At 39.9% G+C, this 24,813-nt stretch overlaps 1 protein-coding gene across 3 annotated transcripts in view; it reads left to right on the top strand.

Moving 5' to 3' along the window:
- Positions 1–323: 323 nt before the first annotated feature.
- OLA1 (Obg like ATPase 1) overlaps positions 324–24,813 on the top strand; it is a 94,556-nt gene continuing 70,066 nt past the window's right edge. The window contains exons 1-4 of one of the 3 annotated variants that reach the window (XM_060779280.2): positions 324–459; positions 3,405–3,505; positions 8,619–8,762; positions 9,735–9,862. In XM_060779280.2, the coding sequence (XP_060635263.1) occupies positions 3,405–3,505; positions 8,619–8,762; positions 9,735–9,862 (373 nt within the window). In that variant the 5' untranslated portion in view covers positions 324–459. Of the gene's footprint in view, positions 460–2,790; positions 2,898–3,404; positions 3,506–8,618; positions 8,763–9,734; positions 9,863–24,813 lie in introns of those variants that run through there. The other 2 variants (XM_060779270.2, XM_060779291.2) reach the window with 2 other exon arrangements.

Here is a 24,813-nt window from a genome sequence, read left to right on the forward strand (position 1 = left end):
GGGGTCTCTTCCAACCCTGGCTGTGTGGAAGGGCCTAGATCTACACCGCTCTGTCCAAAGCAGATAATCTGGATTCTATAGCAGTGCAGATGGGGCCGAAGTGGGACCAAGGTGCATCCACTCTGAAGCATCCGCGCGTTAAATAAAAGGAAGCGTCCTCCTGCCCGGGCTGCAAACGAGAAATCAGGCAGGAGGAGGAAGGAGAGGCGCGCGAGGAGAAAGGAGCAAGAGGCGGGTGGCTCCTCTCACCGCTTGGCTTGGCTTGGGCCCGGCTCCTTCCTCCTCCTCCTCCTCCGGCGACCTTTCCCCTCTCCAGTCTCCGCCCAACAGGGAAGCGCGGCCCGCCTGTTCCGCCGGCTGGAAGCAGCAGCACCCGCAGGAGAGGCAGCAGCAGCAGCAGCAGCAGCGTGGCGGGAGAAGGGAACTGGAGAGCAGCCTCCTCTTCCTCCGAGAGCGAAGGTGAAGCTGAAGGAAGGGGAGGAAGCAGGCGAGGGATCTTTCCCGGGCGAGAGGAGCCGCTGCCACGCGGGAGGGAAGGAAGGAAGGAAGGCAGGAAGGCAGGCAGGAGGGAGGGAGGGAGGGGCCCGCGCTCAGAGGCCTGCCTCCCAGGCTGCTCTCCTGTTCCCACGCGTGTCTCCACCTTGGGGAGGCTGGGAGGGCCGCTCCTAGGGGGTGGCAGGGAAGAGGCCACAAGGAAGGGTCGGGGAAGCAGGCAGGCCCTCTGCAAAGACACAGGGGGTGGGGTTGGATTGATGTTTTTGCTCCCCCTTCCTTCCCACCTAGGGATCACTTCTTCTTCCTGCCCCTATCTCTGCTCTCAGATCTAGTGATTTCAGGGTTCCTCCTCTTCCTGTTCATCCATCTCAGCTCAACAAACTGAGGCAGGGGGCTAGTCTTCCACTCCTGATGGGATTTGCTATAGATGTGGGCAAAACGTCAGGAGAGCATGCTTCTGGAACATGGCCATGCAGCCCGGAAAACTCACATATCTTCCTCCCACCCTCCTCCTCTCCTTGTCTCCCCATCTCAACCCCATCTCAACTCCCTGTCTCCCCATCTCAACTCCCTTGCCAAGCCTTGGCTGCAGAGCTTCTCAGCATCCACACCAGCTGTTTGGGCCTCCAACTCCCAGAAGCCCTTGGTCAAAGATTCTAGGAGTTGGAGGACCAAACAGCTGGAAGGCCACAGGTTGAGGATGCTGGATCTCCACTGTGAAGTGAATGCTGTTTGACACCACTTTGGCTCAGTATGGACCCAATTGTGGTTTGGTGTGGCCCCAGCACCCGTTTGGCAGAAAAGGCCACAGACCTCGAGTGGCTGAGTTTTCCAGGCTGTCTGGCCATGTTCCAGAAGCATTCTCTCCTGACATTTTGCCCACAGCTATATCAGGCATAGTCAGAGGTTGAGAGGTCTGTTGGAAACTAGGCAAGTGTATATATTTGTGGAATAACGTCCAGGGTGGGAGAAAGAAAGGTTAGTGTTCCGGGCTGTGTGGCCATGTTCAAGAAGCATTCTCTTCTGACGTTGCACTCACATATATGGCAGGCATCCTCAGAGGTTGAGGGGTCTGTTGGAAACTGGACAAGTGGGGATTGTATATCTGTGGAATAATGTCCAGGGTGGGAGAAAGATATGTGAGTTTTCCAGGCTGTGTGGCCATGTTCCAGAAGCATTCTCTTCTGACCTTTCACCCACATCTATGGCAGGCACCCTCAGAGATTGACAGGTCTGTTGGAAGCTAGGCAAGTGGAGTTTGTATATCTGTGGAATAATGTCCAGGGTGGGAAAAAGATAGGTGAGTTTTCCAGGCTGTGTGGCCATATTTCAGAAGCATTCTCTTCTGACCTTTCACCCACATCTATGGCAGGCACCCTCAAAGGTTGACAGATCTGTTGGAAACTAGGCAAGTGGGGTTTGTATATCTGTGGAATAATGTCCAGGGTGGGAGAAAGATAGGTGAGTTTTCCAGGTTGTGTGGCCATGTCCAAGAAGTATTCTCTTCTGATGTTTCACCCACATCTATGGCAGGCACCCTCAGAGATTGACAGGTCTGTTGGAAGCTAGGCAAGTGGAGTTTGTATATCTGTGCAGGGTGAGATAAAGATATGTGAGTTTTCCAGGCTGTCTGCCCATGTTCAAGAAGCATTCTCTCCTGATGTTTCACCCACATCTATGGCAGGCATCCTCAGAGGTTGTGAGATCTGTTGGAAGCTAGGCAAGTGGGGTTTATATATCTGCCTAATTTTCCCCAAACCTCACAACCTCCGAGGATGCCTGCCATAGATGTGGGTGAAATGTCAGGAGAGAATGCTTCTGGAACAGCCATACAGCCTGGAAAACTCGCAGCAACCCAGTGATTCCGACCATGAAAGCCTTCCACAACATGCTAAGGACCTTGATAAAGTACAGCTGCCATGATTCCACAACATTGAGCCATGGCAACTAAAGTGGTGGCAAACTGTGTTCATTCCACAGGGTTGACTCACTTTCACTCTGCATTGGTTCTCCAAGCAGTGCTTCTGCCCCTGTGTAGAAGATCCTCTTCATGACAAGCAGGATATTTTACAGTCAGAACGATAGTCAAACCCTGCTGCCGGTTTCTTTGAGTGCCTGGGAAGTGCCTTGCTGGCTGCCACCCAGAGTGGAGGGCGTCCACTTGGAGGTGGAGCCAGGCATGGGGTGCTGCATTTCAATCCCTCCTTGGATTTGCTGAGGCTGGTTATTTTTAGCCCGGCCTTTCCAGGGGCTTTGGCTGTCAGTCCCTGCTTCTTTGGGCTTGCGAGGTGCAATGCTCAGCTTTGTGGCCCTGTTTGCAGCCTGGCCTCTGCCCTTTTTGTTGCCTCTTGGGTATCAGAAAAGGCTTCCTCCTCCCCTTCTTATGTATGGCTCCCCAAAAGGTATGTGGTGGATGTCAGAATTGGGTCGCTGTGAGTTTTCTGGGCTGTATGACCATGTTCCATAGAGGTTTTGCCCACATCTATAGCAGGCATCCTCAGAGGTTGAGGGATGCCTGCCATAGATGTGGGCAAAACATCAGGAGAGAATGCTTCTGGAACATGGCCATACTGCCTGGAAAACTTACAGTAACCCAGTGCTTCCGGCCATGAAAGCCTTCGATAACACATGTTTGTGTTGTTGGATGCCCTTTGGAGGTGGAGTTTGGGATTCGTGATTGTCTGATTTTCTATTGTATTATTTTGTTATATTTTATGCTTTTCTTATTTTATGTTATTATGATATTGCCTTATGTTGTTTTTTACTGTATTGTAGTGCATTTCTGGGCTTGGCCTCATGTAAGCCGCCCCGAGTCTCCTTTGGGGAGATGGTGGCGGGGTATAAATAAAGTTTATCATTATATTATTATTATTTGAAATATTTTGTGTCTGTCTTTTTATTTATTTCAGATGCCCCCCAAAAAGGGAGGTGATGGAATTAAGCCACATCCGATCATCGGACGATTTGGGACGTCCCTAAAAATTGGCATTGTTGGATTGCCAAATGTTGGGTAGGTGATTGAAATGGATAAAGCTTTGCTTAGTCATTCTAAAGAAAGGCCACTTGAATACATCATGCTGCAGTGTGTACACGGTGAAGTCTGATGCAAGGTATTTCGTGTGGCTGGTCTCACTTAAGGTGATGCTTTATTATTATTATCATTATTATTTAGGTAAGATAATTCCACATTTCATTGTTAAACAATGTCATGTTTTGTGATTTAATTGATAATTGTATGTTATTATGTTAGGTTTCTGTATGTGAGGCATTCATTTTTGCCATAATTGTGTTGGGAACAGCTTTGAGTCCCCACTGGGGTGAGAAAAGCGGTATACAAGTGATGTAAGTAAGTAAATAAATAAACAGATTGTCAGTGTTGCTATTCTAAAGTAGAATGTATAAATTGCTAAATCTGATTTAATGCACAACTTTAAAGATACATGTATTTCTGTGCATGAAATAAAAATAACTTTCTACTGTCTCCCAAGAGATTAAAGTGTATTATTATTATTATTAATAATATAAGACTTTATTTGTACCCCGCTACCATCTCTCGAGGGACTCAGTGTGGCTTCCATGAGGCCGAGCTCAAACACAACAATAACAATAACAGCAATAATACAAAAACAATACAAAACTCATAGCAAAATAAGCAAAAACAATAACAATAACACAACGCATTTAAAAACCAATGGCTGGGCCAAATGCAATAATTAAAATTTTTAAAATAATGCTGGGCATGAACAGGTAGCATGTAATTGGAATAAAGGTTTTGAAGAGGGAAGAAATGTGCATTTACACATTTAACATTTACAAGCAAAAAAACCTTTAAAAATGTAATTCTCTGTCCAGAAAAAATTATATAAAATAAAAATAACACCCCCCTCGCAAGCAATTGTCCAGCACCAACTGCTGCTCTGGGTCAGAGTGAAGAGAGAGGGGGCCAGGGGACAGTTCCACCTTGTCTCCTGTGCTAGGCTAATAATATAATATAATGTATTGTATATACATATAATATTTATAATATTATAATGTAATGTAATATAACACTACTACTAATAATATATAATAATTATATATTTATATTACATGTAATATTAGTAATAATATTACAATATAATGGTATAGTACAATATAGTCATATTTAATACTGATATTGTACTATGCTAATAATATAATATATTATATATATGTAGCTGCTGAGCTTGTTGACTGAAAGGTCAAAGGTTTGAATCCGGGGAGCGGCGTGAGCTTCCGCTGTTAGCCCCAGCTTCTGCCAAGCTAGCAGTTCAAAAACATGCAAATGTGAGTAGATCAATAGGTACCACTCCGGCGGGAAGGTAACAGCGCTCCATGCAGTCATGCCGGCCACATGACCTTGGAGGTGTCTATGGACAACGCTGGCTCTTCGGCTTAGAAATGGAGATGAGCACCACAACCCAGAGTCGGACATGACTGGACTTAATGTCAGGGGAAAATCTTTACCTTTACCTATGTTTATATACCTTGTAAGTCGCTCTGAGTCCCCTTCGGAGTGAGAAGGCCGGCATATAAATGTTGTAAATAAATAAATATTTATTATATTTGATCAAAGATCTACCAAAAAAGCCACATATCAGTGTTTCATTGAATTAGATGTGGAGGGAAAAAAACAACAGAATAATGCTGCCCTTGATCTTTTTAAATAGAAAGTTAAAGAAATCTTGGTATTTAGCCATAACAGTCGGGGTTGTACCGGAAGACACATTGGCCGACATCTTAACCTATTTGTGGCTGATCTATAGGGAATGGACCACACTGGGTTTTGAGAGTAGAGAGGTCAAAGTACAAGAGTTTTGGCATCAGCATGTTGGCATTTTTCTGTTTGTTTATTAAAACACTTTGTAATTGACAGTAGTAATTATGTGAGAAGAATAAAAGGTCTTTTCAACCACATACTTTCAAAGAGTTCAGTGTATCGGATGTTCTGAGACCACCTCTATCTAGGTTAGAGGTCAGGAGTCTCTGTTTGACAGAATAGTCAAGAATTGACAGCAAAATACTGAGAAATAGTGTCTCGGAGACAGTTCAATAGCAGTTCAGTTGTAACGGGAAAGTGATGTTTGAGTGGTTTAGGAAAAGCATTGTGGAAGAAGTGAAAGAAAATGAAGGAAGACAGTGGCTTGGTAAGTATAACCAATGAAGCTCGTTTCAGGCAAAGGGGAGTAGTGTTATGTAAGCTGGTATTCTGAGAAGGAGGCAACTATACAGAATTAAGACCAATAGGTCAAGGTGAACGAAAAGTTGAATTATGTAATGATTGGTAGCAATCGTGTAATTGGCTTCAGTGGTACGTAATGTCCATTGCGGTGGTGTAATAGGTCAAACCCTTGTGCTGCTGAACTGCTGACCTGAAGATTGGTAGTTTGAATCAGCAGAATGGGGTGAATTCCCATTATTAGCCCTAGCTCTTGCCAACCTAGCAGTTTGAAAACATGTAGATGTGAGTAGATAAATAGGTATCACTTCAGAGGGAAAAGGCAAAGAGTCGCTCCAAGCTGTCTTGCTGGCCACATGACCAGGAAGTGACAATGTAGGCTCCTTGGCTTGAAATGGATTAAAACACCTCCCCCAGAGCCAGAGACTAGCACCACCTCTATTAGCCAGAAATGAAAGGAGAAGCCTTTGCCTTGTCTGTGTTTGTGTGCCTCATTGTATGTGGTTATAAGGCATTGAAACATTGCATATGTCTTCTGCAAATGCTGTAATCTGCTCTGAGTCCCCTAGGGAGAAGGGCGGAATATAAATAAAGAGTATTATTACTACTACTACTACTACTACTACTAGTATTACTATAGATCTCTGTCATGAACTTGAATATAATAGTAATGTCAGTTCACATTACTTGTTGAGGAGTTTTTTTTCCGATCTAGGTCTTCAAATCATTTCTGACTTACGTTGACCTTGTTGTTGTGTTTCCTTGGCTAGATTTGTTCAGAGGTGGTGTGTCATTGCTGAGTCCCCCCTAGGGGGTGAGAAGGGCGGGGTAAAAGTGATGGAAATAAATTGCTCCATTTCAGGCTGAGAAAGTGTGATTTGTCCAAAGTCATCCAGTGGGTTTATGTGGCCAAATGAAGACTCCTGATTTCCTGGAGTCCTAGCTCCAAACTGGTTCCGGCCCAGCTTCCCTGTCCAAACATATCTCCCTCTATGATCCACTTTGGAGGCTAAGATCATCGGGGAAGGCCCTGCTCTTGGTCCCACCGTCCTCACAAACGCAACTGGTGGAGATGAGGGACAGGGCCTTCTCAGTAGTGGCCCCTCATCTATGGAACTCTCTCCCTAGTGAAATTAGATCACCCCCCTCTCTCCTGACTTTCAGGAAAAAACTAAAAACATGGCTCTGGAACCAAGCTTTTGGTCAGTAAATGAGAGCAGTGCAATAAGAGACTATAAAATAATGTAACAACGGCTCGGATCAGTCCTGGGATATGACCTGGATTGTGTGATTTTAATTGATGTTTTAATGTTTACGTTTTAATTGGTTTGGATTTTAATTCATTTGTTTATTTATCGATATGTATATGTATATGCGGCATTGAATTGTTGCCATTGTAAGGCTGCCTTGAGTGCTCTTCGGGGTGAGAAGGGTGGGGTACAAGTGCAGCAAATAATAATAATAAATTATTATGTATTAAAACCCATCCTGCTCTTTTTCCAAAGATCTCTGGCTGTCTTGCGATAAAATCAATAACCACCAGTCCATACCATGCTGTCTCTGACATTGCTCCTGCCACTTATTTTAGAGTACAGTAGAGAAGGCATCCACAAACTGTGGCCCTTCAGCTGTTTGGGCCTTCAACTCCCAGAATTTGTGACAATTGAACAAGCTTGTTTGGGCTTCTGGGAGTTGGAGGCCCAAACAACTGGAGGGCCACAGTTTGAGATGCCTGTAGTAGAGTCTCGCTTATCCAACCTTCGCTCATCCAAAACTCTGTAATATCCAACGTAGTCTGCCTCCCGCTCAGATCCACAGATATTTCAATACATTGTGATGTTTTGGCGCCAAATTCGTAAATACAGTAATTACTGCATAACATTACCATATATTGAACTGCTTTTTCTGCCAATTTGTTGTAAAACATGAGGTTTTGGTGCTTCATTTGTAAATCCATAATGTAATTTAACGTTTAATAGACTTTTCCTTAATCCTTCCTTATTATCCCAACATTTTCACTTATCCAACGTTCTTCCGGCCCGTTTATGTTGGATAAGCGAGACTCTACTGTACTCCCATTGCAAATTCAGTGTAAGTGCTTTGAGCTTCCGGTCATCTTCATATAAAACAGATGAATCTTCTCTGGCCATGACATGTGGCCAGAGATGATACAGCTTTGAGGAACATTAATTTGTCAGGTGGGACTTTGGTGTTTCTCATCCTTAATGGATAAGGGCCAAGGCACCATTTCAAAAGATATCCTGATAACCAGAGTCACCTTACACTATGTGATATTATTTTTGTTCCTGCATTATTGATGTCATTTCTTTATGGGAAAAAGTTTATTAAACTGCAAAAATTTGTTTTGGCGGGATGTCCTGCAGCACATTTTGCTAGTTTTTCAATGAGTATCTCAAAGAGTCTCAACCAATTCAACATAGTTTGTGGCAGCCACCAAAACAAAGTATAGCAACTACTTTTGAAGTAAGTACCACACAAATGGAGTTCCCGGTGGCGCGGTGGGTTAAAGCGCTGAGCTTGTTGACCAAGAGGTCACAGGTTCAAATCTGGGGAGCAACGTGAGCTTCCGCTATTAGTCCCAGCTTCTGCCAACCTAGCAGTTTGAAAACATGCAAATGTGAGTAGATGAATAGGTACCGCTCCAGTGGGAAGGTAACGGTGCTCCATGGTTGTTCGGCTTAGAAATGGAGATGAGCACCACACCCCAGAGTTGGACACGACTGGACTTCATGTCAGGGGAAAATCTTTACCTTACCTTTACCTACCACACAATTAAACAGGAAATAATACTTTCAAACTGGGAACAGAAAAAAATCAAATTTTGTTTCATAGTGTTATCAAACTATATTTTAAATGGTACATACATGGGAATTGGATTCACATACATCATCTCTCTCTCTTAAAGGAAATCTACCTTTTTCAATGTGTTAACCAAGAGTCAAGCTGCAGCAGAGAACTTTCCTTTCTGCACTATAGATCCAAATGAGAGCAGAGTTCCTGTGCCGGATGACAGATTTGATTTCCTTTGCCAGTATCATAAACCTCCAAGGTAAATATATTAAATATTTTGTCATTTTTTTGTTTGGATGGTAACACATCCGGACGTCCCCTGGGCAATATCTCTACACATGGCCAATTCTCACACACTAGGAACAACTTACAGGTATCTCAAGTAGCTTCTGACACGATAAAAAAGTTTGCAATTCACCACAACTGTACAAGCAAATAATTATGGTGCCATAGTCTTGAGTAGGGTTTTGGCCACAGCCAATATTTGGATCCCTTCCTTTCAATTAATGTTCTAGTTCTTGAACTTTTTACCACATGAGAGAGCTACTCTTTCTTGACCATCAGCCCTTCTCTTATTCTTCAGTCGTGATTTCTAACAAATATGTTACATAGACAAATGCAGAATTTCAGCATATCCACCTACTAAATTCAAATATCCTTAATTTCCTATGTTTCCTGTTAGTAATTTGAGACCCACTGCAGCTATTTTACTGTCTCATGGAAATCTCAGAATTTCTTCCCCAGCTCTTTCCTTTCTTTTTCTGCCATAGTGCACTGAAATTATAGAAAAACATAGAATGTGGTATAATTAAAATGCAGTACAACCCCTGTGTCCGCAGGGGATACATTCCTGGATTTTGCATGAATACATGAAACCTTAGATAAAAGCAAGCCTATAGAAATGAAAAACGGGTTGCTCAAGAATGGCATACGGTCATGTTGGAGGCCCTAGAAAAAATCTAGAATGACATATTTTGTTGCATGTGATTATAATCCTGAACTTACCACCCCGAGAAGAGAAGTCTACATTTATGGGAAGCATGAATATTGAGCCCTTGAGGAGCAATTTGAAGTGAAATCTGACAAGGGAAGCTCATAGACCCTACTCTTCATATGTTCAGTTAGTCATTTGAAGTTGAGGGAGCTTGTTATGTTTGTAGATTTTGTTACCATTATCTATCACAACCTTGACCTATACTGTTAATCACACAAAACTTGTATTATCTTTCAGCAAAATTCCAGCCTTCCTAAATGTAGTGGACATTGCTGGCCTTGTGAAAGGAGCCCATGCCGGACAGGGACTGGGAAATGCCTTTTTGTCACACATTAGCGCCTGTGACGGAATCTTCCATCTACTGCGTATGTATACTTGATTTCTCTCTCTCCCCCCCCCCCCCCCACCATAGTTTTTGTTTTATTTAAAAATTGGATTTTCTTGTTCAGGGAGCATGTATTACTATTTTTTAAAGTTTTTTTAATACATGCCCCTGAATAAAATGTGTTACTTCTTAAACTGAAACAGTGTTTTTAGCCAAAAAATATTTTTTCTTTCTCATCTGTAGTTCTAATACAACATTTTCATGAAACATTTGTGACAAAATGAAAATAATGCATAGTTCACGTTTGATCAGCCCACACACTGTTTTGCCAGAGAAAAAAATATGCCTCGCAGATGATCAATAAAAACAAGTCGTTTAATCTTCGTAATATGGAATAACATATATACAATCATGTGATCCGTTGCATCGACTCACATAATGTACTTTTATGGGAGATTTAAAATGGTCGTTCTTTTGTCCATGTGGAGAAACTCCTTCAGCAGTTTATGAAGCAAGAGCACAATCCAAACTCTCTCTCTCTCTCTCTCTCTCTGCCTCTCTCTGCTTCTCTGCAAGCACTGCACAGTCCAGTCCTAAGAATGTAACAGTAACCAAAAGTCCCAGGCTCAGCTACCTCCCTGGCCAATCAATTTCGTGCATCTTATTTATAGTTGACACACACACACACACTTACTGATTTCTTACATGCTCCAACAACCTTTCAGTAAGTGGTTTGCTGTTCTGAAATAAGTAGACATAAAATACTATATTGTAATCAATTATTTTTGTGGCATTAGTTCGTTATGTTATAGGTGTAATGTAGCAGGGGGTGCATCCCTGCTCAACCATGGAGGTCCAGTGGGTGGCCTTGGACAAAGCACATTTTCTTAGCCTCATGGGAAGGTAAGGGCAACCTTTCACAGAACAAATCCTGTCAAGAAAGCTCCATGATAGACTTGCCACCAATGAGAAGTGACTGACCAAGGCTTGGTTAAGTCTTGTGTTCTAATCTCAAGAACCCCAGAAAACATCTTTTGAAGATATCATGTCACTTCTCACTCTATTCTTCTTCAAGCTAAACATTTCCAGCCCCCTAAAGTAGTTCCTCATAAAAATGGTTTCTCTGACTTTCAGTCATCTTAGTTTCTTCTCTCTGGACACGGTCCAGCTTATCAATATCCTTCTTGGATTGTGATGCTCAGATCTGGACACAGTATTCCAGGTGAGGTCTGACCAGAGCAGAATAGAGTGGGACTAATACCTACCCTGATCTGGACACTATGCTTTGTTGACTTGTTTTTAGCTTCTTCTTTCAAGACACTTAGATCCTTTTCATGTGTACTGCCTTCAAACCAGGTGTTGGGTAAGACATGGGCAAACTTCGGCCCTCTAGGTGTTTTGGACTACAACTCCCACAATTCCTAACAGCCGAGGACCAAAGTTTGCCCATGCCGTAGAACTTATCTAATATGTGCAGACTGTCAACACAATGCAAACTTGGACGTCTGGCCATTTTCTCAAGTATTTCAACTTATTGCATATGTATTCACATGACATGATGAGTCAGTGGGAACTCTGGTTTGTCATGAACATGTAGCAACATGTAGCATGCATGGCTAAACATTTATCAACATGCAGTTTTCATTTTCTGGTTCTTTTCTTCCCAACAATCTATAGGATTATGCTTGATATCAGTCTTTGGTTTTAAGATGGAAAAGAGAAGCTGATGCAATAAATTAACTATGGAACAAGGTTTCATTAGTGAGCAGCACACAGGAGAACTAAAATGGTATTTACTTGTGCTGAGAGATCAGCACGAAATCTTTGACACCAACTCTAGAAAGGATGTTCTAGAGTTGGTATTTCACTGAAAAGTCCTTCTTACTCAGCAACCACATACAATTAGAATGTAGTAGGGCCTCCGATGCTGAACATGGCAACAGCAGCAGTGGTGGCTGGTGAACCGAAGTCTGTGGAGTAGTGAATTTGCTGTGTATTTTAGTTCAACCTTTAAAGGAGCTATTGAAAGTGTTGAACCTGCATGTGAATTCAGCACTTTGGGCAGATCTCTTAAAATTCAGACTTAAAATTCGTAACTCCCCTACCCACCCCAGTGACATGGAAGTCATCAGTGTTATCTAAGAAGAAACATTATGCCTACACATTCTTTCCTTCAATCCTTCTGTTGAATGTCACCACTGTATACTGAATTAGTTCTCTGCTACATCTAAACTAGGAAACTGGTTTAATCTCAGATTACAAGTGTGTGAAACCATGAGCTTGTCTTTTTCCAAGGCACATGTCGGTTATGACATTATCTCTAACTTAGCAATATCTCCTGTTCCCTTTGATCCTTGCAGTCAATGTAAGCGGTAAATAAGAGCAGAAGAAGGTTTTTTTTGACTTGGCATTTGTCACTGCTCTGGAAAAAGACTTTAATGTTGTTTTATGATGTTGCTTTATATAAATTTTATAGTGCTATGTTTTAATCTGTTTGACTGGGCTTGTCCCCATGTAAGCCACCCCCGCGTCCCTTCAGGGAGATGGTGGCGGGATACAAAAATAAAGTTATTATTATTAATATTCATTTTTGTGAGAAGTTTTTTTTAGTTTTTGCTGTTTCAAACTGTGATATTGGTCTATGATTTTAATAATTTTAATGTTGATAAGTTTTTGGCGGATGTTTTAATGTATATTTTATTTGCTGGGTATGTATTTGTGTAATGGTTGGCATCGAATTGTGCCTCTGTGCGCCGCTGTGAGACTCCTTCGGAGTTGAGAAGGATGAGATATAAATTTGGCAAATAAATAAGCCATCTGAAAAAGTTGTGAAGATGATTGGTGGCCTGCAAGATGCAGTTTAAGATCAGAATGTATACTGTAACAACAACAACAACAACAACAACAACAACAACAACGATAATTTTATTTCTTACCCGTCTCTCCTTGTAACAGTTTACAACATCACTAAAAACACATAGAATCATAGAGCTGGAAGAGACCCTTGTTGGCCATCCAGTCCACCCCTATTCTGCCATGAAGCAGGAAAATCGCATTCAAAGCACACCCGACAGATGACCATCCAGCCTCTGTTTAAAATCCTCCATAATCAGCTAAAACATTCTATAAAATGCACATACTAAAACATATTTCTACAACATGCATATTAAAATACCCAGAACAATGATTATACATAAGTTTAAAATTTGTGACTATATCCTGTGATCCGTACTTTTCTTCAGAACGCAAATCAGAATCTTGCACAATATTGTAAAAAAAGGAAAGAAGCATAAATCATCCTTGTGGATCATATTCTCCAGTGAACTGCAGAGAAAACATGGGCGGTTTTATGGTGTGTCAGGTGTGAAATACATTTATGGAAGTCCTCTCTAGGCCCTCCACTGTGATTCCGTGGTATGCTTCTGCCCTGAAAACAGTAAAAATATATGGTTCACTATTCTCCATGACTTCAGGTATCCACGGGAATCTTGAAATATATCCCCTGTGTATATAGGGGTCATAATATATTCAAAATGGTCTACATTTTGGGTTCATGCAACATTCTCTATCCCAAATGCATTTTTAATAATGCATGAGCCTCAATTCTTCATTTCATGTTATTGTTTTTGACCACTATGATAGGACTACATTTTTACAATATGCACATTAATGTGTACCATTGTTTTTACATTTCTGTGAAAGTTTAATATAAAGCCTACAGGTGTTTATCTAGATCAAACAGCATGATAAACCTTTTTGTGTGAAAACACACACACACACACACACATATATATATACCTTGCATTTTTTAAAATAAAAGATTGATGAAAGGATAGAATCAAGTGCAAAAAAAAGAAGATATTACCTGTTTGGTGGGGTGTTGTTGTTTTTTGAGTCCCACTTCATCAGATTATATAAAATTCCCACAGAAATACCTGACAGTCCTGCAGATTTTCTGAAAATGCTTGATAGAACTTGGATTTAGCATTGGCAATATCCCTCCTTTTCTCCTAGCTCTATATTCCCTAGGCATGCTGTATTTTCATGGTCTGAAAGTAGAAATCATCCCTGCTGATAGATATTGTTGGAAACGGCTTGCAGCAGACGGGAGACGTATGATGATATCACTTAGCCACACTCCATTGCACCACCATTTTAGTGAACAAAGCGAGAGCCACATCTCATTCCCTCAGCATGTATGGTTTTCCTTTGGCAATTATAGTTGCCCTCTCCGTGCAATGTACTTGGGCTGTGACACCTTTGCTGCATTTGTACTGTTTACAGGAACTTGTAACTCGGGTGTTGATCATTCGTTTTGAGATGGAATCAAAACCCTTTGGACTGTCAGCACATCATAGTTTTGGGTCCCCATTGATTGTTATTGTTTAAATGTCATAAATACCTAGACAAGGTTTTGGAGTGAAAATAAATTTACTTTGAAAAACTCACTCCATTTTTCATGGTTAATGCCTTGCTTTGTTGAACTAGGTTTGATTGAGTACAATGCCAGTGTAATAGATTTCATTCCTATTTGGGAAGAAAATGAAATATCAAACAAATACAGTAAACATAAATAAATAAAATACTACTGTCTATACTCACATGTAAGACGATCTCACGTATAACTTGAGGGCAGTTTTGGGAAGTATATATTTGAAGACTGTTTGGGAATTAAAATTATGGAAGTGAAATTTTAAAATGTTGGTGGAAAGTCAGACGTGGTTAAATGCCGTGACAGATCTATCCCTTCATAGTTGTTTCTTATTGTAAACATATTTAGAGGAATGTGTTGTTAAGCTGTTGCAAAGTGGTCATTATAGGTTTCCTATTCTTGTATTTGAAATATTGCTCGAAATAACCAGACCCAAACAATTAAACATCAAGCAACTACATTATATTTTGGGGACTAAAAGGTATCAGAATAACATTTACCCTCAGCATGTCTTAATTATTGGTTGTCAAGAAGAGTGGCATTATTTTGCTGGTTTCACACTGTAGTATTATATATAACTAGCCATACCCTGCCACGTGTTGCTGTGGCCCAGTCTGTGTATATGTGTTGTGTGTGTGTATGTATGTGTATATATGTGGTTTTGCACATGCGTTGTAATGTATTTTTTATTTTTTGGCTTTTTAAGTCTCTTCCGCTGTGTTTTCCAGTGTTTTTATGAGTGATGGTCACGCGTTGGCCTGAGAGGTGTGTTGTGTTCAAATGTGGTGTCAATTCATTCAGTGGTTTTTGAGTTATGTTAATCCCACAAACAAACATTACATTTTTATTTATATAGATATCTAAAATGAGATTAAAAGTCAGTTATGCACTACAAAATGATTTGTTTTTGTGGGAAGGCCTGATTTGAAATATGGAAAATTATATACCACTATCACTAACTAGAAACTACCATCATGTCAGACTCATATACTTTTCCAGTTAATTGTAGGTAAGTTTTAATATGGTTGGCCTGCATTAGCTGGTTTGACTTTTGTGGATTATTCATGGATTTGATTAATATGTTCTCTTTAGTTCTAGACATCAACCATGAAATATCTAGAGAGGGACTGTAAAGTGCGCATTGTGTACTGAAGGTTAAAACCACTGTCAAGTGTATTCTGCAGCGAATATGCTTTGTGTGCTGTATCAGATTCTAAACATATCTGACAGTAAAGCTGATTGTGTTTTGGACTAACAAAAGCTTTGTTGATAGTCTAAGGAAGTGGTTCTCAATCTTTGTTACTCCTGATGTTTGGACTTCTAACTTCCATAGTCTATCTCAGGCATGGGCAAACTTCAGCCCTCCAGGTGTTTTGGACTTCAACTTCCACAATTAGGAATTGTGGAAGTTGAAGTCCAAAACACCTGGAGGGCTGAAGTTTACCCATGCCTAGTCTATCTGTTAATTGGCTAGGCTGGAGTAGGCTTCTGGGAATTGAAATACAAAAATGCTGATGAATCCAAATTTCCCTAGTCTACCGAATAAGGAATTCCTTGTGTTGCATCCTTTCCAAATTGATGCACTTGTCTCCCTATTGCTCTTATACTACTATAGGCCGGTGTGTCAAAAGAGGAAGGGGATGCTAAACTTCACCCAGCATAACAAATATGTGGGACTTTCTATTCATAGGAATGTTCTGGCATATAATTTTCAGGAATTCCCCTTGGATCCCCTAAAACTTCGCTCTGTAAAATTGGGAGAGCCTACAAAACACTGTGGGGAATAATGCAGAAGGTTGCGTGCATCACTTAGAATTGCCTTTTTTGGATCATGAGCCCTTCCATTTGGGATTCTTTCCCATTGATGTTTATCCAAGTGTTCTGTTTCCTAAATTTAAATAAAATATTTTGAAATATATGGCTGCAGTATGAAAACTGTGCAAAATACGTGATGCAAACTTGGAGTGGTGCATATTCTTTAAAATTATGCTTTTACAGTAAGACCCCTGTAATCACGCAACCTTTTTCGTGGTTTCACTTACCTGTGTTCAGGAGGAAAATGGTCTCTAGGAATTTGCTAGGCCTTTTAGTTGACTATGCTTCTCCAGAAAATTTCCATAGAGCTACATTGAAGAACCTGGCAAATTCCTAGATGGTCTCTAGGTCCTCCAACACATTGTATTGGGGGACTGAAAGTGAGGTAATTCAATGGTATTCAGTCATAGATGTGGTTTCACGTACTTACGGTCTAGCCAGGAATTTGTCCCCTACAGTTGCAGGGTCTTTCTCTTCTTGATTACTTTTACAAATATTCTTGTCTTGTGTAATAAGTATGTACATGAAGGCATTAGAAATTATACATTATACATACTTGTGTTCACATGTGCATGCCTCAATGCATATATGTGAGCACATGTACGCTATATGTTATATGAATTTTATCTGGTACAGCAAGGGAAATTGTATTCTGTTACGTTGCCCTGAAAAACAAGTGTCAAAGTTTGGCTTGTAGAACACTTAGCAGGTATTGAGAAGATTGACAGCTTCCATTGGATGCAATTCAGATAGGTGAATATTTCTGTGTACACAGTATTTCCGTGTACACAGAAATATGATGTTGTTTGTTGATGAATTTCTGATTTCCAGATGGACTTATGTACAATTGGTCTCTCTTGAAATGGTGATAAAAATTGGGCCCGATAGTGGGTTGATAATCCAAGAAATTGGATACACACATGATCTTGGGCATAATTTTTGTCTTAATTGTCAAATGCCTAAATTCTGTTATAGACCCAACAAGAGTGGCCTTGTGGTATGAATGAATGTGCTGATTTGCCATTCCACTTTTGGTTCAGCGGATTTGCTCTAATTAGAATTAATCAAAATAATTTCAGACAAAAGATGACATTGTGCTTACATTCTAATAGATGACTCCAACATTTGGAACATTCTGTGTCCATTCACCTTTTATACGTTTTGGAGAAGGAAATTGATCTAAATGTGTTTGAGATACAGTTATCCAAGGGCATATTATGAAATTTGGTACATAATATGTTAATGAACAACTTTGACTTGGGTATACTGTAATCTCTATGTTGTACTAGGTTATTTAAAACCTAGAAATATATTCACAACAATAAAATTTAATTTTGTAAGATTTTTTTAAAAAAAGAGGTAGATAGTATGGCATTTTTGTGGATCTAATAAATAAAAAATGACTGCTTATTGAAACTCTAGTCAGATATAGAGCAGAAGATCTGTTTATGAAGAAATTTGTGAATAAAAATAAAAATACGTTTTGTAAATACATTGACTGTGATGGACAAAGAAGTTGATACTGGATTCACGGAATCATAAGCATCTAGTTTTATTATATTGTCTATTATTTTGGCAAACTAATATGTATTTATTCCCCTTTGTTCCGCCTGTCCTGTCACCCCTCCAAATATAGTAGTGTTTATTTGGTTTACTAATTATGCTTTGAATTTTAGCTGCATACACCTTCATGTTTCAATGTGTGGTAACTGATATTTTTGCGTTCACAATCCAAACTTGATATATAAAAGTGTCAATATTATTCATTTAAATAATTCTGATTTCTATTATAAATCTATCAAATGAACACATTGAGTTTGTAGTTGTTAGAAGTCGATGGTCTAATAAACCATTTCATTAAAACACTGCTCTGAAAGAGTTAAAAATACTCTTTTCAGTTTTCTTTTTACAAGCCACCTGTTGCCTTAGATGCATAAGTGTATAAATTTGAACAAAGTGCTCATCACTTGTCAGCCTTCAGTGGCAGCATAAAAATTACTTGTGGTGCTTGCTTTGCAAGAAGTTCTTTTGTGTTTGTGACACCAGCTTTGTTTTATACAATTAAAGTATTACACGCTAGAATAATCTAAATTGCAACCACTAAACGGTGATGTAGTTCTTTTTTTTCATAGAGCTGAATTTGTTTACCGATTGTAGGCAGCCATTGACTACTGCTTTAACATGACAGGTCCCTTGGGAAAGTGTTTTTTTTTTCTTCTGCCAGTAGGAAAAGCTTTTCATACTCATTAAAAAGTTCATTTATTTGTGATTAGCCTTTTATTTGCTATATTTTTTAAAATGGCAGACTGGGAACATTTTAAGTGCTTCTGAGGTCTATCTTAAAACGAAGCAATTTATACTTCAAGGGAGATTTGTATGATGTTTCACAACATAGTTAACAAATCTGCTATGTAACGTGAGCATTGAGTTAGTCCCTTGTGGCTGTTATCTCTGGCTAATGACCGTTTTCCTTCCTGTTCTTAAGCTTTGCAGTTTCTTTATCTGTATCTATTACTTAAAAAATTGTTGTACTCTCTCTCAATCCCTCCTGTCTGTTTCTAAGCTCTTAGAACCTCTCTTTGTGTCCATCAATACCTATATAATTCCAACTAGCTGCCCCCTGCCACGTGTTGCTGGGGCCCAATCTGGTGGTCATGGGGGTTCTGTGTGGGAGGTTTGGCCCAATTCTATCATTGGTGGGGTTCAGAATGCTCTGTGATTGTAGGTGAACTACAAATCCCAGCAACTACAACTCCCAAATGTCAAGATTATATTTTCCCCAAACTCCACCAGTGTTCACATTTGGGCCTATTGTGTATTCATGTAGAGTTTGGTCCAGATTGAGTTCACAGTGCTCTCTGGATGTAGGTGAACTACAACTCCAAAACCAAAGTACACTGCCCACCAAACTCTTCCAGTATTTTCTGTTGGTCATGGGAGAACTGTGTGCCAAGTTTGGCCCAATTCTATCATTGGTGGGGTTCAGAATGCTCTTTGATTGTAGGTGAACTATAAATCCCAGCAACTACAACTCCTAAATGACAAAAGCAATTTTTTTGAGTGAAGGAAATAAATTGGGTTGTTAGGTGTCTTATGTCCAAATTTGGTGTCAATTCGTCCAGTGGTTTTTGAGTTATGTTAATCCTACAAACTGACATTACATTTTTATTTATATAGATGGTTATTCACAATAATTATTTTGAGGGAAAAGAGCAGATATAAGGAGAAAGTAGACTTTTCATCCCTCAACTTGGACTCTCCTTCTATACATCTAACTTGCAGGACCCCATCAGGACTACCTTCTGATAGTACATCTTCATGGGATTCTTTCCTAGAATGATCCCATGTCTTGTAGTGCAGTATCTCCACTCAAGCTGAGGGACTTCCCAGTTTGAGCAGAATTGATTTCTTATCCCTAATAACTTCGGTGTAAAGTCCTTCGAGAATTGACTATACGGAACCAATTTCTCAGGGGCTGAGCTCAGTATTTGCTGCCAGCTTTGAAATTTACATCTTATACAGGACATACAGTTCAGCTTTCCTTATCTCCAAAATTAAAATTTTTCCACATGGCTGGCCAAGGTAGTGATACCTTTGCTTTCTGGTGTTTTAATATACATAAACTTGTTTCATGAACATAATTATTAAAAAACTGCATAACATTACCATCGGGCTATGTGTAAGACAAACGTGCCTCCTGTCTCCAAGATATCTTCAAACTATGTATACACAAAGTTGGCAAGATCTTAAGCAGGACAATTGATAATAGGGTGTCCTGGAGGTCTCTCACTCACTCATTGACTACTTAAGTTAGTTTCAAAGTGGTTTCATTGTGTAGATGGGAAATCCTGGAACCAGTTTGAGGCCTGGATAGTGATAACATTCAGAGTTCTGATTCGCATGAAAGTCTTTCTTTCTCACACTTCTGTGCAAGTTCATTGTCTTGCTGCCGTAGTTTGAGGCTAGCTTCAAACTGCATTAAATGGTCAGTATAGCTCAGGCATGGGCAAACTAAGGTCCACAGGCTTGTGCTTTCTCCTCTGGCTATGAAGCTAGCCATGGGTCACATCCTCCTCTCGGCAGGAGGACGTGGTGGGCTGCCACATCCTCCTGCTGAGAGGAGGACCCTGCAGTCATACATAGCTGCCCAGGACTCTCCCAAGAGTCTTAGGCAGCCATGTGTCAACTCTTCTTCTTGGTAGGATTTGCTGAAAAGAGGGCCATGCAGCTGCATGTCAAAAAAAAAAAAACCCTTTAAAAATGTTAACTCCCATAGCTTTAAGCCATAGCAGTTAAAGTGTATGTGTGTGGGGGGTCAAACACATGAATTCCTCCCCTTCCCTGCACCAACCGCCCCTATCTAACCCCCACCCCCTCCCTTTTCTCATGGCCCCATCCAGCACATACCCTCCCTTCTGGCCCAGCCTTCAATGCGGCCGTGATGTGAAAAAGTTTTCACATCATGGTATAGATGATGATGATGATGATGATGATGATTATTATTTTATTTATTACCCTGCTTTATCTTCCCCAAAGGTGACTCGAAGTGGCTTAACATAAAAACATTAGCACAGCATTTAAAATATACAAATATTAAAACAGAATTAAATGTAAACAGTATGAAAAGATTCACAGTTAAAACCATTCAAACATATTTATTTATTTACAGTATTTATATACCGCTTTTCTCACCCCTAGGGGACTCAAAGCGGTTTGTTGATGCATATTCATATTCAAAGCTAAAATGTATTCTAGATGTATTCTTGGGGTAGAATAATAGCAATATTTTATTTGCCAATAAGTTATGTGTGAGTCCTGTTCCGCTAAACCCAGTGAATGCATTTACTAAATGCACGTATACTAAGGAACCCAAAGCTTTATAGAGCAAGAATAGTTTCCAGATATGAAGATAGGTTGGTATCTGGTGCCATATTTCTGTGTCATAGATTATTGCTCTCTTTGTACATTACCTGTTGTATTTTTGGAAGGGCCCAATCTTTTGAGCTGCTTCTGGATTTACTACATTTATTTATCTATTTAGGGTATTCCTTCCTTGCCTTTCTCTGCAACGCGGACCCAAGGTGGCTTATGGCCTACCATAATATAAAATCCATCAAACAGAAATACACAAAAAGGTGAAACCATAATGAAACATCAATCAATAAAATCAATAATATAAGATAAAAGCAATAGCCTCCTCCTCATGTATGCCCCCCTATGTACCAACATTAAAATCCCAGATAGCCTCCCATACTTCTGTTAAAATCCTTATTAAATAGAAAGGTCTTGACCTCCTTCCTAAAGCTGAGAAGGGATGGAGCAGCTCTTAATTCTTCGGGGAGGGAGTTCCAGAGTGCTAGAGCAGCACCCGAAAAGGAGACTTCTATCATTAAGCATAATCGCATAATGGTGGGGGCTTGCGTGGCAATTTGTGTAGATCTAAGTTCGTGCCCTGAGGTGTATCAGGAGACATGGTGTTCCAGGTAGCCTGGACCAAAGCCATATAGGGCTTTATAGGTGATGACCAGCACTTTGAATTGAGCTCGGAACCAGACAGGCAACCAATTAATTGCTTCAGGATAGGTATAGTAAGCTCCCTGAAGTTAGAAGTCTCGCCACTGCTCTTTGGACAAACTGTAATTTCTGGATGTTTTTCAAGGGTAGACCTACATAGAGTGTGTTTCAATAGTCTAATCTGGATGTAGCCAGTGTATGCACCACTGGGGCCAGGTCCAATATCTATATGACATTCATGTATTCAGGAGACCATTTTATTGATTTTGGTAATAGGGAATTGAAGCCATTGGCTACTACTTTGCTACTTCCTTTCCCTTCCATAACATGTTGGAAGTGGAAGTCAATAGTAATAACAGTTAAACAGTAAGGATGATACTAGGAAATTGTTTCAGATGGCAGAAATGGAGTATTCTCATCGAAGTTAGTGAGAAGAGAATGGGACTGGGGCCTGGAGAAATGTGGCTATTGCTTTTGATCCCATACAATCTAAAGTAGTAGCTGGAACTAGAAAATGAAATACATTGCTCGCTAAAGCAGGTGCTCAGTAAATTAACCCATTAGGCTGTACAGGAGCCGCTTGGGTGGTTCTGACTGCCAGAAAGGAGGTGGGAGTGGAAGACTACATTTCTTACTTTATATTTTAAATCCACAATGGTTTTGAGTGTTAATGGAGTAGAATTGCTATCTTCAAGCAAATTATTGTTGATTTTTAAAGAAACCTTTTAAAGTATTGCTGTTAGGCTTCTTTAAAGCTATTGTTACAAACTGAAAGTAGAGTGTAAGTACATTTAGCAAGGTAAAGGTACACCTTCAAACTGAATTGACCTGACAACCCCCACAGTGATTTCTTCACTAAAACTCTATAGGATTTCAGTTATTAGAACCTAAAAAGAACGTGCAAACAAGGTTACTACTTGTTTTGATTGTTTTTAAATGACAGCCTAAAAGTAGTTGGGAGCCTTAAGCGTGTATGAGCATAATTTCCAGTAGTTTCTCTTTTCTTCTTTTTCTGCTTTTCTTCTTTAGCAGAATGCCTGGTGTGATGCTATAGTGGAGAAGCTGCCATCTACTTTGCAGAAGTAAAACTAGCACATGTTAAGAGACTTTGGTGGAACTGTACATATATAAGCTAGTGTGTAGCCATGTGTATAAAATAGCATCTTCAAATGCACTGCCTCTAGTAACTACTGACCAATCTGTAAATTTGATGTGGTATATATTTGCTGTTTCCCTGCACAAAATCTGTGTCATGTGAGTAAGGTTATTTGATGATAAACTTTGGTTAAAATAGGGGTGGCCAATTGCAGCCTGCTGCCCATATGTAATGTCCCAGGGTGGCTTTTGTGTCCCTTAGGGCCTCCCAAGGTCAGAGACAATTTTTGTAAGTTTATTTTACCACTAAATGTGCCAAATCCCCAAATACCAGCAGATCATACATTAACAGTCCAAGGTCAAACTGATATTTTAACAGAGATGCAAACATTAAGAAAATAATACAAGTTAGGATCCAACTGTCAGTTCCAGGGTCATGAGCCAATTACCAGAGTGTCCAGAGTACAAGGTTAATTCAGAGTCCATAAGGTAAGTCCAGGGTTCAGGAAACATGAGATGCCAAAAGTCCAGGGTTGTAGCTTCTAGAACTCACATTGCAGCCAGCGTCCAGAAACCAGTCTTCAGTTCTTTAAATTCTGAATTCACAAATGTTACCTGTTGCTGGCTTTCTCCTCAGCTAATCTCAGTGACCTACACAACCAAGGGCTCTCTTTTTGCAGGACAAGGAAACGTGGAACATCTAATATCGGCCTTAAACGCCTAATTCATTGCTTTGCCAATTACTGCAAAATAAGTAGACTGGAAATTAGCTATGTTAAATCCAAAATTCTAATTTTTGCCAAAAAGTGGAAGCCCATATCTTGGCAGATCAGGGGCCACAAAATTGAACAGGTTAAATATTTTCAATACCTTGGTATTTTCTATAGATATAACCTGTCATGACTCTCACAGTAACAAGCAGTAGTGGCTTCTGCACATAACAACACTGCAGCAATATCTCATTTTTTCTACAGTAAGGGTAACCAATATATCCCTGCTGCCCTCAAAGTTTTTGAGGCCAGGATTAGTTCTCTGATACTGTATGGCTCTCCTAATTGGATTCCTATAATCAAGAAATCATTTAATATAATGCAAGATGCAATGTATTGCCATCAGCTCTTTTGGATGGGAGATAAATGATAAAAAATGGGAACGTTCCAACAGGTTTTATTTTTGTGACTTGGTCTCTGTTGAAACACTTCATCATTCTTTGGTTGTTTGACCCAAATATGATAATATATGGATGAAATACAGGAATTCCATTTTTCACAGTGTTCCCAATGGCATGGGTGTTATAAATTCCATATCTTCTGAACAGCTTAGATGCATTCTTTTGTGAGATGGTTGCAAATTTGAGATTAGTAATATTTAAGTTTTAAGTATGTTTTCTTTTTGTCTGTGATTTACTCTTGTTGTATATACTTGTGTTGTGATTTGTTGTGCACCTCCACCTTGTTCCCATTATGTGAACTGGTCAGGTAGTTTCAAGAACCTTGGTGTTCTTGCAAGGTGTTTTAGAAGTTTCAACTGTATAGGTGGGAGTAAGTATGTTTTAGGAAATTTACGTAAAAATGCACCGAGGCCAATTTCCATCAATAATAAAAAGGAGAAAATCTATTTGTTTTAGAAACCCATTGTCCTTTGCATTAGCTAAATTAAACTTTCTATAATATTAATTAGGTAGTAAATACTGCTTGCTATGAGATACAATTACCATATGCTACTTGATTATATGTTATGAAATAATGGTAATGGCTTTCTGAATTGTTGAAGGCTGCATCAGCACATGGGTGAGTCAGGTTTGTGTAAATAAGGGGAAGGAGGAAAACAGAAAAATGGGAAAGCCAATGTCTTGTGCCATTTAAAAAAACTTTTGCTTGTGTATCAGTTTTGTAAGAGTGTGTCTTTTGTTGATTTTTTCAAATACTTCTTTTGTTATTTTATCAGCATGTGAACAGGTGCTGTAATTGCTTACTGATTTTTTATGTTCATTTGTTCCATGTCTCAGTTATGGCATTATCATCTTTACATTTTAGTCAAAGACAGAAATAATGTTTGCCTTTCTTTTTTTTACTTCAGTGTATCTTTGATCATAGTTAAATGTGAACAACAATACGGTTGTGCACTTCCCTTCT

The sequence above is a fragment of the Anolis sagrei genome, chromosome 1, assembly GCF_037176765.1.
Source record: "Anolis sagrei isolate rAnoSag1 chromosome 1, rAnoSag1.mat, whole genome shotgun sequence".
Classification (NCBI taxonomy): domain Eukaryota; kingdom Metazoa; phylum Chordata; class Lepidosauria; order Squamata; family Dactyloidae; genus Anolis; species Anolis sagrei.